The sequence below is a fragment of the Theobroma cacao genome, chromosome 1 (assembly GCF_000208745.1).
Source record: "Theobroma cacao cultivar B97-61/B2 chromosome 1, Criollo_cocoa_genome_V2, whole genome shotgun sequence".
Lineage (NCBI taxonomy): Eukaryota > Viridiplantae > Streptophyta > Magnoliopsida > Malvales > Malvaceae > Theobroma > Theobroma cacao.
Window position 1 is genome coordinate 6679207 of NC_030850.1, and position 13301 is coordinate 6692507.

General features: G+C 33.2%; 2 protein-coding genes across 2 annotated transcripts; one reads left to right on the top strand and one right to left on the bottom strand.

The window, feature by feature from the left end:
* LOC18611770 (autophagy-related protein 13b) lies at positions 1930–8301 on the top strand. Its single transcript, XM_007048200.2, has 4 exons — positions 1930–2157; positions 2633–4093; positions 4181–4362; positions 7565–8301. Exons 2-4 carry the CDS (start codon positions 2720–2722, stop codon positions 7974–7976), a joined length of 1968 nt encoding a protein of 655 aa, XP_007048262.2. The 5' UTR covers positions 1930–2157; positions 2633–2719; the 3' UTR covers positions 7977–8301.
* Positions 8496–10461, bottom strand: LOC18611775. Its single transcript, XM_018116995.1, has 7 exons — positions 10300–10461; positions 10114–10200; positions 9693–9932; positions 9435–9602; positions 9297–9350; positions 9058–9207; positions 8496–8980 (listed from the first exon to the last, which is right to left on the bottom strand). Exons 1-7 carry the CDS (start codon positions 10459–10461, stop codon positions 8600–8602), a joined length of 1242 nt encoding a protein of 413 aa, XP_017972484.1. The 3' UTR covers positions 8496–8599.

A 13301-nucleotide genomic window follows, 5' to 3' on the forward strand; every position in this document is an offset into this window, starting at 1 on the left:
ATTTATTTTATTAATAATTGATAATTTAAATATTAATATTTTATTTATAATTTAATATTAATATTTTAAAATATTAATATTTTATTAAAAATTGGAATCAAGTGAGAGAAAGAAGAGAGAGAGAGAGAGAAATAATATTTTATACAAATGAAGTTATAATTTTTTAAACTTATAAGATGTATTTTTGTCTTTATTAATTTTTGAATTTATTCCTCAACCATGGAATAACTAATACCATAGGGGAGGGTGGTATTAACTATTCCTTGATTTTGAAGGATTTTAATAGCCATTTCTATGGAATGACTATTCTTTGGACCATTTTTTAACTAAACAAAGGAATTAAAATTTCTTGAGAATAAAGGAGGAATGGCTTAGCCATTCCTTTAACCAAACATGCTATAAATCTATCTCGTCCATTCCAAAATTTTGACTCTAGATTTGAAATATTAAATTTATAAATTTTAACAGTTGAAATATTACTTTGATGTATTATTATTTATTTATTTTAAAAAATTTAATTTTACATGCAGTTGTGACGTATCGCATTGTTCAATAAAATGATAGTTGGTGTTCATTGTCATGTCTCTGACCTGATGCATAATAGATGCCATATATATACTTGTAAGGTTTAAATATACAAAATTGACCATGACTCCAAATATTTAACTGAATTCGAAAAGTCATGTAGAACAAGGTTTTGGAAAATTCATGAAGTTAAAACGTAAAGCAACTAACTTAAAATAATTTTAAAAATTAAAATATTTAAACAATCCTATAAGTATTTTAAATGTCAATTTATAATATCAATGACATAGGTCAAAATCAAAACGAAAATCAAAGTCAATTCCAATAATACGATTCAGAAATATATAAAAAATAATTAATGAATGCAAAAAACAAATATCACAAAACTTATTATTTAGTAACGAGTGACGTAATTTGAAATAGTTTGTAATAACAAAATACATGCCAGCATGACTAATAGTTAACCCTTTTTTTCTAGTAATCTAATTGCTTTTCCTTTTGTTCCATTTGTTTTCTTTTTTGTTTTATTTTATTTGTTGACTAAATGATTTAGGCATTTTTATTTCAAAAATATTTTGGGCCTGTTGTCTCTTCTTTCGACCTAAGTCAAGTTGGGTTTGATTTAAAAATTTTCAAAAAAATAAAAAATAAAAAAGAAAAAAATCCAAAATGTCAAAAGAAGCAAGTGACAAAATATGTAAATAGATAAAAGTCCTCAAATATTTTGTGTATTTAAAACACAAAATATGCATAACAAATAATCAAACCCTCACTTGATAAAAAGTTCTCTTTTTCATGTTTTATTTACTAATAAATCTCATTGCAATCATGGTAAGATGGGCTGATTTTTCTTTTAAAAGCATTATAAAAAAAATTTTCACATAAAATTATATCTTTTATTGTGACATAAAAGGTAATATTACATTTACCAAAGATAATATACCAAGAAAATCCAAATTTGACAAGTTTGAAAGTGGTTGGGATAGAGATAAATACAAAATAGTTTTTTTTTTTTTTTATAACTGAGGAAGGGAGAAGGGAGGATTCGAATCCTATTTTTTAAGAAAAAAATTATACATCAATCAATTAAATAAATACTCGGGTGTAATACAAAATAGTCTTTCTAAGTTTTGCATTTTATAACATCCAATTTATATTGTGAGTGTGACTGACACACACCTCTATCGTAAGATGAAAGAATTGTGATTTCCACTTGAAGAAACAGGGACAACCTAACTCACAAAACAAATCCACCACAATTTGGGCTTTGCTTGGGCCTACAAACTGGAAACTGGTCCAGTCTAGGGAATTAAGGTTATTCCGAGGACAATGATAACAGGGGCAACCCATGGTCTTACGCTAGTCTAGGCAAGAGGGACCCGCTGATGACATGGCAAGATCAAGCTGGAGTGGGCTGTCCAGCTCCCGAGGGCCCCATCCTTTCCCCTCCCTGCTAACTTCACGAGGAAGTTCACCATGGCCTGCTTTCTTTTCCCTCAGAAAAAATCTCTAGAGCAAAGAAGTTTTTACTAAACTACAGTATTTTAACTAAACAAGGAGATAAGCCAGTCATTCCAAAGAAAGGGAAAACAAAAAAACCCATGATTCAATTTTCACTCTATTAACAAGCTGGTGAGTTGGCTTCCCTCTCAGTTTCCTTTGCCCTTTTCTTTTTAAAGTTTTTATTTACTTTGGTTTTGTTGGTCTGGCTCTGCAATTTTGAGCTTTTCTTAGGAAGTTCTTAAACTTTGGCGAAGTAAATTTCTGGGAAAAGTAAGATGGATGGAGAGAAGAAAAACCCGAAATGAAAAATATAAGAAAAAGGATGAAAAAAACCCATGTGCCCAAACGTGTTGCTTACACAACCAGACTAAGTTAGTTATAGATAACATAAGAAAGCAGGAGTCTAAGTTGTTCTTTTTATTGGATTTTCCGGTAACTTAGATTTTTTTATCTTTAATGCGTACGCGTGTAGCTGCTTCTTGTGCTTTTTAGCTACTTGAATCGCTATTTTCACTGGTTAATTTAGTTATTTTTGAGTTATTTCTTACTGGGTTTGTAGGGATGAATGAGCTTTTGATTGTTCGTAATGATTTCTTTACTGCAGTGTGCTTATACCCACAGGTGTCACAAGTTTCCAATCTCAATTTCCCTTATAGGGTCTGATTGTTCTCCTTTAGCTAATTTTAAGAAAATGGCATCTTCTCATAGCAGTACTCACACTGAAGCAGCAAAAATGGAACAAGTTATCACTGAATTCTTCTATAAAGGTGTTCTTATAATACTTGAATCGAGGTCTCCTTATGTGTCATCACGTAATTATAGTGGTGAACAAACTGTTTCATCTCCATCTTCATCCTCATCGTCTTCGTCAAGTGTGAGACCAAGAGATAAATGGTTCAATTTAGCTCTTAGGGAGTGCCCTTCAGCACTAGAAAGTCTTGATCTTTGCCGCCAGAGTAATTTTGAGACAGTAGTGGTTGATGTAATATTGGAGCAGAAGCCACTTGATTGGGAACCTGTGACTTTTTCCCCCAAGAGGGATCTTGTGAGGAACTTGTCATCAAAAGATAAGAATTCGTTTTGCTGGAACTTTGACCAAGAAGAATCGGGCAGTGAGACAAAAAGTGAGAAGATTATAGAAAGATGGTTGGTGCAGCATGAAAGTAGAAAGGGTAGGGATTGTAGTTCAGGGAGCAGAAGGTCAAGTAGTAATAATTTGAGTACGTTATATAAGAAATCAATATTGCTGTTGAGGTCCTTATATGTGACTGTTAGGCTTTTACCTGCATATAAGATTTTTCGTGATCTCAATTCATCTGGTCAAATTCGTGCCATTAAGCTTGTTCCTAGGGTATCTTCTTTTGTTGAACCCTTTACTCGTAAAGAAGAGGCAGAAATGCAGCGATTTTGGTTTACGCCTGTGGACACTTCTTGTGGAAGGCTTTCCCTTTCGGTTTTGTACCGTTCATCAATCTCAGATATAAGCTCTGAGTCATCAACCCCTATGTCCCCTCAATTTATACCAGATTATGTTGGAAGCCCATTGGCAGACCCACTGAGGAGGTTCCCCTCTCTTCCTGTGTCCCACGGCTCTCCATCATCGTTGCCATTCTCAAGAAGACATAGTTGGAGTTATGACCATTACAAGGCTTCACCGCCTTTAGTTTCTTTCTCACCATCACCGACACATTCAGAATCACGTGCTTCGGTTTCTAACCCAAGCTCTCGGTGTTTGCCACCTATGAGCTTATCTCCTCATCCTCCTGAGACATTACTAGCTCATAGGAAGAATACAAACTACGATGAGTATTGTCCTTCCCCCAATTTCTCTGCCTCCCCTTCCCCCTCACCATCACCTCCCATTCACATTCCTGGGAGTCATCTCTCAAAAGCTCTTTTACGTTCTGAAAGTGCTCCAGTGAACATACCTGCTCCAAGGCTTGCTACTTCCCCTGCATTGTCCTGCAAACAAAATTTGCCACCATCTCCTCCCCTTAAAGTTACAAAAGCTGGTACTTCTAAGGATAATATCGGTCCAGTTCAAACTGGTGCAACTATTGAGAAGGTATTTTATATACTCATAATGGCAACTTGTGGTCTCTAGTGTATTTTGTTTTGCCACTTGGAATTATTTATTCTTTGTCTCTTGTAGCTGTTCTCCTTTGGGAAAGAAGACTATCGGAAATATTCTGGAGTGAAGTTATCTTCCAACAGCTCACCACGAATTTCATTTTCCCGAAGTTCTAGTAGGTCTTTACAGGATGATTTTGATGACTCTGAGTTTCCTTGTCCATTTGATGTGGAGGATGATGATATGACGGACCCAGGTAGCAGGTAAAGCGCAGATCAAGTAAATTTTACTTCAAAATTAACCCCTCACATCATTTGTGCACTGTTTCAATGCAGACAATTAATTTACTAATTCTACTTTTAACTACCTGTGTTGTTTTTATCCTCGTTTTGTTGCTTCAGGACTTGATTTGGTTGTTTTAACTGACCCTGGATTAATTTCTCTATGTTGTTATGTCCTAATTGCTCAAAATGGTATAAACTTAATAAAAAGCTTAGAATCAACATATCATGTTTTTGCCTAAAGTAGTAGTTTTCCTTTGGGTGTGAGAATTTTTTCTTGATCTAGTTCTGATCTCGCCAGATTTGATGTAAGCATCATGATATGGTGCTTCTAGGGAGCTGAATAATCAACATCTAGTTCAGGTAGTAGCCTAAGTAGTGGAAAATCATGGTTCAGGGATTGGGATAAGTATTTGTTTATCATCTATGGAGAGCTACCAAATAAGGCTTGCTTTCCTGTTTTGAGAAAGACAACCTGGCTGGTTAACTTTATGATATTTAATAGATATGAGGAAGTTCAATCATATTACTATGCTGAAGTTTCTACTGTTAGTTGTATTTAGCAGAAAATAGTGCTAATCCTACTTCAGCTGCTTCTTGTAACGTGCAACTAGTATTGGTGTCTGCATCATATTTGTTTAGATATCTTTTATTTTAACATCATTTTTAGTAAGGAAAGTAGGAGTATGTCTTTAAGTCACAGGGTAGGATTGGAGGCCACTTTTTAGCTGACTTGGCCTGTCTAATGAGGAAGTCTCAAACAAAAGCTGCCTTACTTATTCTCATTGTTAGTTGGTGAATAAATAAATTAATCTAAAGATGGGTGATTAAGTAGATGTGTTATTGACTGAAGGACATGGTGGTTGCAGAAGCCTTGTACACATTCCTTCTTGCTACAATTTGATCCTTTCGATTTGTTATGAGTTATAGGAAGGATAGCTTGTTAAAGGACAACATTCATGTAGGTTTTTTTACCTTTTCGAGGGAGCGGGCTTGTGCTAGTTTATCTTGTAGGTAAGGCTCAATGTTTGTGAACTGTAATGTGTTGGTGTAGGTGCTTAGCGATATAAATTTAGGTTTAATTAATTAATAGGGCCATCTGTCAGGGTCGGTAGTGAATATAAGAGGTTTGTCGAAAACTATCAGTTGATGCTTGATTCCTTATGGATCTTAATTGATTGTTGAACAGATGTCTGACAGTGAGAAAGTCTTGATTGACAGGAAGGTTAGGCTTAGAGTTGCTAGATTGATGGTGAGTTTTCCTGGTGTTAACTGTTGAAGTTTTGGAAGCAGAATAATAAATTGAGATTGATTCTTGAAATCAGTTGACAATGTTGTTGTTTAATCATATTTTGACCATTTCATAGATCTTCATGGTAATAGTACTTAGACATTAGGCTTGTAGATGGTTATGTTCTTGGGATTTATGGATGGATTCCTCTTTATCTGCTTGTTTTTTTTTTGGGTAGGGGATGAGATGTAATTTAAGGTGGAAGTCAAAGTTGAATGTCATAGCCTCGTAGGTCTTAAAGATTGTGTGAGTTTAAACTTCTAATGGCTGATAAGACTGCGTGGCAGTTTATTTGCATATCGTGTACTTTCTCTTGCTTATATTAGATCATTTGGATAATGACTAAAGTTTATGGAGCATAGAAGCTGATGGAAATGTTGAACTTGTTTAGGATTCCAGAATCTGTACGAAAGATGTTTAGAACCCGTTCATACTGTATCCTTCTAACATTAATGGTCTATTTTCTTTTGGACTCTGCACCAATATGTCTCAAGCTCAACTAATTAACTATAAAACAGTAACGCAAGCTTTGAAGAAAATAAATACAACTCAACTCATGTAAACCTCAGTTAAGTTCTGTTGTTACTTTTCTTGGGTAATTTGTGAATGCAAACACCAAATAAGTTTATTTTTGTCGTGTAAAAGCAATTGCTCTGAACTTAATAAAGATGTTGGTTTGTTTTAGAAATTGCCCAATTGATAGACTCAACTGGTTTAAAAGTAATGAAGCACTCTATGCTAATGAATAGTTAATTAGAATAGGAGTAAGCAGCCATTTGAAATTGGGGCTTTATACTGCTAGGTCATGTTAATAGACCAAAACCAGAGGAGTCATTTCATGAATTATCTATCCTTTTTGCCGTTTGCAAGGATAACGGTGACCTCTAAAATTGCAGCAAACAATAGCTGAGTAGCTGGTCTCATTTGCCTTTGTAGTTGCAATAACTTTTATCATCCTTTATTACAACATGGAACTTTTTCAGTCTTTAAGTTGCTTTCCTGTAATGCTGGATATTATAAATCCGCTTGAAGGATTAAACAAACTGTAGATTTTATTTTGTTACTTTGTTATATTTAAAGGGCACACCCAGACACTCACCATTCAGTTTATTTCCTTAAGGGTTTTTTTTTTTTTGGAGATCAGTTTATTTCCTTTAGTTAGTGTTTTGCTTTATTTTGTTTTTAGTATTAGGGTATTAGGGTTGTGATTGGTATTTCTCATGATACTTGGATTTATGGAATTCCTCATCTTCTTATTTTATTTTGGCTTCTACAAGTTTTTGCATGATTGAGATGTCGGGATTATGGATGAATGAGACTTTTATATTTGAGTTATCAGAATTGGATATTCTTTCTTCATTTCTCCCTAAGTTCTTCTACTTCTTTCCCATTTCCTCATATTTTCTTCAGTTACTCTTTTTTCTCTGTTTCCTTCCCAGTCCCCTGTTCTGCATCATCCTACTTCCCTGTTTTTGAGAGTTTCCTATGAAATGACAAGTGATTTTCTTTTTCCTCCTATTTTTGTTTTATTAATCTTAGAATTATCACAGGTCCCAAATGTTCTAAAGGTAGTTTGAGTGTTTGGCCTTTTGTTTCTGAAATCGTTGGTTGGAGTGTTCCCTCAAGAAAATTCTTTGATCATTGAACAGAAGTTAAACAAATGTGTAATGAAGTTCATCTCAGAAGCCCCAATGAGTCATTTTATGATTTTCTGAAATTGGAGAGAACACCATATATTTTTTCATCATGGTCACTTGTCAACCTGTTATCTTTATTGGCATGGATGGGTTTTGCTGAAAACTGCTATATCTCTTATCTTTGAAATGAATTTGCTGCTTAAATATTTGTGAAACCTTGGGTTAACTGAATTGGCCTGTTTTGCGTATTATGTAGGCCCGAGTCTTATGATAGAAGAGGACATATGTCTGATCCACATGAGACAGGATTGTTTATGAATAGAAAATCCCAAGATGCTGCAGTTGGTGCTCTTGTACGTATGCTGAAGAAAGCCCCTCTTCGCCAAGACGTTTCAAGTTCAATTAATTTTTCAGAAGCCTCCAGGCCAGAAATGTGGAGCAACAGTGTCCAAGAGCAAAACCAGATTTTAGAGGCTGTAACTGTTGAACATGCTACTTCTTCAAGTATTGCATCTTCTAGGCTTGTTGCATCAAAGACAACTTCTGATGCATTAGAGGAACTTCGGGGTTACAGAGAGTTGAAAAACTTGTTGCTTAGTGAAGGTGGTAGGTCTTACACATCTGCCAATTATGCTTCTGAAGCTGAACATTCCAGCAGAGGTTCATGAGAGTTTTGAACTTGTTCAATATTGGTATATTTGCACATATGTATAGCTCTATGGTTTGAGATTGCTACATGCTTTTACAGCTGAAGCCATTTTCCTCGTTATCTGTATATCAAAGGGTATATGATACAGGTATTTTTGGATAAGATTTATGAGTGATCTGTTGGCCTAGAAAACATTGTAAAAAGCACATTTGGTTTTTTCCTTTAGTCCTACATAACTGTATAGAACTTGTGGGCATGCAGATATACAGGCTACATATGTACATGGTAGTACAGCATCCAGCTCGCTGATGCTGTTGTGTGTAATGTTTTCCTTCGTTTTTCCATTTGTTCTTGCTTGAAAGCTCAAGGTAAAGAACATTGCACCCTTTGGAGCCTGCTCTGGACGGGGAGTGCAATTGCCTGACCAGCAGAATTGAAAGGAAATCTAAGTGCGTTGTTCTGTTTTATTTTTAATTATAATTTATTTAGATTATAGTGATCTAAGGGGAAACTGTGTATCGCCAGGATGTCATCACAATTTGCTTCAAAAAGAAAAAAGAAAAGGAATTAAACGAGACCAAACTGCATTTGTTAAGGTGATATTTGTCATGTTATTGAAATGGTTCTTTCTTATTTAATCCTTCAATAACGACAACTGTGAAAATCACCACCTTCACCCCCAAAGAAGAAAGTGTAGCGCCACTTATCATCTACATAACGATTTTTGCCAACAAGATAGCAGCGAGATTCCTTTACCTGCACAGAGGATGGGTTGGGGTCACTGTACCGATGCCCATCATCTTGATTAACATACCCAACTTGGTTCATGTAACATGTTCGACGGAAAGGACCGCCGTTATATTCAAGACCACTTCCCATCGGAGGAGAGGAAGGGAAGGGGCTGTACACCGTTCCTCCCCAGAGCGTCAAATCGGCACCAGCCCTTAATCCAGTGAAGAACTCGTTCGCAAAGTAGCCAATCCCAACATTTCGAATGTTGACCCACCAATTTCCACTTGGTTCCTATTGTTATGGAACAAATAAATCAATGTTGTTCTAGAAAATTACTAGTTAATAATCATATGAAGTTTTGGGTTTACCACGGTCAAACTCATGTGGGTTCCATATTGCGGCCCGTTAATTACTGAAACATGGCTAAAAGTAGAACCAAAAGTGGCGTAGCGATTTACTTGAACAAAGCCAGGACAATCCATATTATAGCATCCTGATATTTTCCCATTGCTTGCTTGCTGAGAGATACAAAAAGGTTTTTGTATCAATAGTAATAGTAATGGTAGAATACAAACGAACAAAAGTGGGATGGGGATGAAGAAAATACAGCCCAAGCTGCGAACAATCTTGGTTGACCGTCTCCGAAATAAAGAGGGTCGACCTGTAATCAATAATATTAGTTTAGAATTGACATTGTTGCAAATCGGCAAGCATTAAGTAGGCCTTTGGATGACTTTGAACTTACCATCCAACCTAGGTGGATAGCGCCTGCATTACCAGGCATTCCATTTGAAACCTCAATGATTGCTCCGCTAAATTGGTGGTCTTTCACCTTTGGTTGGTATATAATCAAGTTTGCAGCCGCGCCTTTAATCAACTTCCCACTCTCCGGGCGCAGAACGATTCCAGCATACTATGAATTCAATTATATGAATCATTTCTACCCTGAGACTACTGTAAGATTTAGCCATAATCAATTACATAGAGTAGCAAGGATACTTACATCATAACCAGTGCCACCCGATTCTTTGATGGGAAAATCTATTGATAGGTTTTTCCCAAACTTATTATAGTCAAAGGATCTGATCATGTTTTCTTTCCCAACTGTCCTTCGGATGGGAACGGTTCCTTTAGGACACCCTTTTCCCAACCCAACTAGTTTTGCAACATTAGTTGATGAGGAAGACTCGGTGCTGAATGAAGAATTTTTCAAATTTCCATGCAAAGCTGAACCAGGCCTCATCTGTTTTGGCATAAAGATCAATATTAGTAGATGTAGTTCATGGAAACAAATTGAATTGCATCTCAACGACAACAAAAACTAAAGAAAACTTTAGTTGTTGCTAATGCATCTTTGTAAGAAATAATAATGAGAATATAACAGATATATGAGGAAAAACATTATTGAAAAAAGGATCAAGAACCTCAATTTTGTGATTCTTAAGCAAAGGATGTAAAAGAGTTGGTTGTCTGTGTATATCCACACAATCAAAGATGTCCCCAAATTTTGTCTGCAACAACGAATATTATGTTAGCATTGACATGATCTATCTGATCAGTTATTTCAATTTTGAAGTACATGGATGTATAAATTGTTTAATTTCTCTAACCTTTATAGTCTTGGCGGTAGCATGCTTATTAATGGTTTTGACCTCTGCCATCTGCTCTGTTTCTTTCTGTCCAGAAAAGCCTCTCGTTGAAACTACATGGTTCGCCAATATGGCAACTGCGATGGTGACTGCAATACTGATTGTGAGTGATTTGTAATCCATGATTCTCTATACTCATGTTCTGGATGGCATATGTGTATATGTATGTATATTAATAGTTAAATATGGCAATGATTGCAATAATCAGCTGCATCTTCCTTCAAAAGCTTTGCAAAATTTAATGATTGTACAATTTTGGTATTGGGGCCGGCTCATTGCTGTCATTCCCAACAAAAGTTCATTAACAGCCTTAAATGTAAAGAAATCCAGAATTTGATTTTACTTCTCAATAAACCGTTTCCCTTTTTTTTTCCTTGAAAGTTTATCAGTTCCTTGTTTCTTATAAAATCTGTCAATATCTACTATTTGGGCAAGTGCAACATTTTCCATGTTAGTTTGTTTCTTTCCTTTTCTATGCATGACGAGGATGTTGGAAATTAAATTGAATTCATGAACTAAGATAATCATGAACTTAGGTCGTACATGAATCTAGTAATTCACGTTTTCTTTTTAAATTGATGTATTTTTAGACCTTATTTTTAACTTTTATGAATACATTTTCTATGTTAGTTTGTTTCTTTCTTTTTTTATGAACGATGAGAATGTTGGAAATTAAACTTGAATTCATGAATATTGGGAATTAAATTGAATTCATGAAATCATGAACTTAGTCATACATGAATCTAGTAATTCATGTTTCTTTTTGAAATTGACGTGTACTTAGACCTTGCTGCTAACTTTTCTCATTACATTAAAAAGCTTTGGTGTAATGTTCTCGAATTGCAAGAAAAAGTTGATATTGGTTGATAAATGCCCTGATAACTTCTTGATCGTATTTGATATTGTTGCTTGGCTCACTGGCAAATTAAACTTTTTTGACACCCATCGTTGCAATTGCTTTTAAATGCAATTTGGATTTTTCATATTGTATTCACGTAATACTCTATGCATTTCATTCATCATTGTTAATTTCTTTATACTTTTGAAATAAGAAGTCATTGTGTTTAGTTATATGTTTGTGATACTGTATGTTATTTTTGTAAGTGTTTTTACTTGACTTAATATTCATGAGTATATTAATTGAGTACACATGGAATGTAATTTTCGTTTTTTGTAAAAATAGATAGATTTATGACTTGTGTTTAATAAAACTAATTACATTCATGAATTTGTTTTGGTTAAACAAATACATAAAATAATGATAATTTATAATTGATAATTAGGTAATAATTATATAATCACAATACACAATATATGTATTAAATTCAATATTTTGAAAATATAAATAAAAAAGACTTTGATAAATTAATTTTAATTAATTAATGTATAAATTAATAAATTATTAATTTATTAATTAAATAATATTTTAATTAATTAATAAATTTTCTTAATCATAAGTGTATTAATTTATAGAAGTTTTATCGTATACAAATAATCGAATTGATTCAGTTGACTATGGCTTGTAGCTTGCTTAGGGAGTTTAGAATTTGGGTCAGGTTTTGGAGAAAAGAAAGAGTAAGGTGTAAAGGTCACTAGGTGAGAAAAAAAGAAAGAGTAAAGGACAGGTGGTTAAAAAATAAAAATGAAGAAGTAAAACTGGGGAATGTAACCTAGTAAATAGTAATTAAAAATTAAAAATATTAAATATATATTATATATTAATGTATATATATAAAATTAATTCGATTTTTTGGTAGGTTTGATTCAAAAATTTTAGAACCAAGTATCCACCAATTAAACTAATTGTATCTGAATTGAATTGTTTTATCTAAATGCAATTTGGATAAAACAGTTTGATCCAATTCATCTATTGAGTTAATTGGTTTATATATATATATTAATATATAATATATAATATTAAATTAAATGATTTCTTGACCAATTATTTTGTCATTAAAGCATTTAATGGATTTACTTTGATTTATAAATATATTAAAAAGGTCATTAAATTTTTTGTTTCTTTTTATGAATGAATTATGAAATTATCTCATTAAAAATAATCAAGTTTAATAAAAAAAGAAAAATTTTAAGTGATAATGATTTTAATCATGATTTTATAAAATATAACTTTATAACATATTGGAATTTTCTTTATAAGAGAGAAATTCAAACTTAATTTTTGCAAAAAAGATAAATTAATTTACTTATCATGAAATCAAATAATTAAGTAAAAAAATATTTATTTTTATTTCTTAACACCGTAAGTCTTTTATACTTAAAAATTTGACTTATTAATAAATACATGTACCATCTACTAAAAAATTTATATTTTTTAAATATTTTTTAATTCAATTTAGTCCTTAAACACTTCAATTTGTTAAATTTAATTCATATACTGTATATTTTTGTTCAATTTAATCCCTATAACATGATTTAAATTTTTTTTTAAAAATATTTGTTTCTTAATCTATCACGTTAACATTATCATATCATTATGTTAATATCACATTAGTATTATCATATAATCATGTCAATGTCACGTGATACTACCATATTAACATGTTGGAGTGACATGGTATTGCCACGTCAATACTGACATCATCACTTTGAAAAATAAATATTGATAATGTAAAGAAAATGATTAAATTATTTTAATTTTTAAAATGGAGAGAATAAATTAATCAGATTTTGAGTACAAAAACGCATGGATAGAAGACTATCTAGAGACTTTAACCAATTTTACTTCACCAAGCTTAGAAGCTTGGACAGATGTTATTTCCTTGATCCATGTAAGATCTATCAGTCTCTGCTATTTGGGCAAGTTTTGGCTCTTGCTGTATACTACACAAGTTCCAAAAGAACAGCCTTAAAACTAGTTGGCCAGGGTCAGCCATCGGCTCCACTTCTCGTTCCTCGGCCAGTACTCGTGTGAATATCTTATCTACTATATAAGCCATGTTTCT

Excerpts from the sequence above, each read along its gene's own strand:
- LOC18611770 (XM_007048200.2), top strand. The coding sequence starts at position 2,720 with ATGGCATCTTCTCATAGCAGTACTCACACTGAAGCAGCAAAAATGGAA. Across the intron at positions 4,094-4,180 it reads CTGGTGCAACTATTGAGAAG|CTGTTCTCCTTTGGGAAAGA; the intron begins GTATTTTATATA and ends TGTCTCTTGTAG. Across the intron at positions 4,363-7,564 it reads ATGACGGACCCAGGTAGCAG|GCCCGAGTCTTATGATAGAA; the intron begins GTAAAGCGCAGA and ends CGTATTATGTAG.
- LOC18611775 (XM_018116995.1), bottom strand. The coding sequence starts at position 10,461 with ATGGATTACAAATCACTCACAATCAGTATTGCAGTCACCATCGCAGTT. Across the intron at positions 10,201-10,299 it reads CTACCGCCAAGACTATAAAG|ACAAAATTTGGGGACATCTT; the intron begins GTTAGAGAAATT and ends TCGTTGTTGCAG. Across the intron at positions 9,208-9,296 it reads GATTGTTCGCAGCTTGGGCT|CAAGCAAGCAATGGGAAAAT; the intron begins GTATTTTCTTCA and ends TGTATCTCTCAG.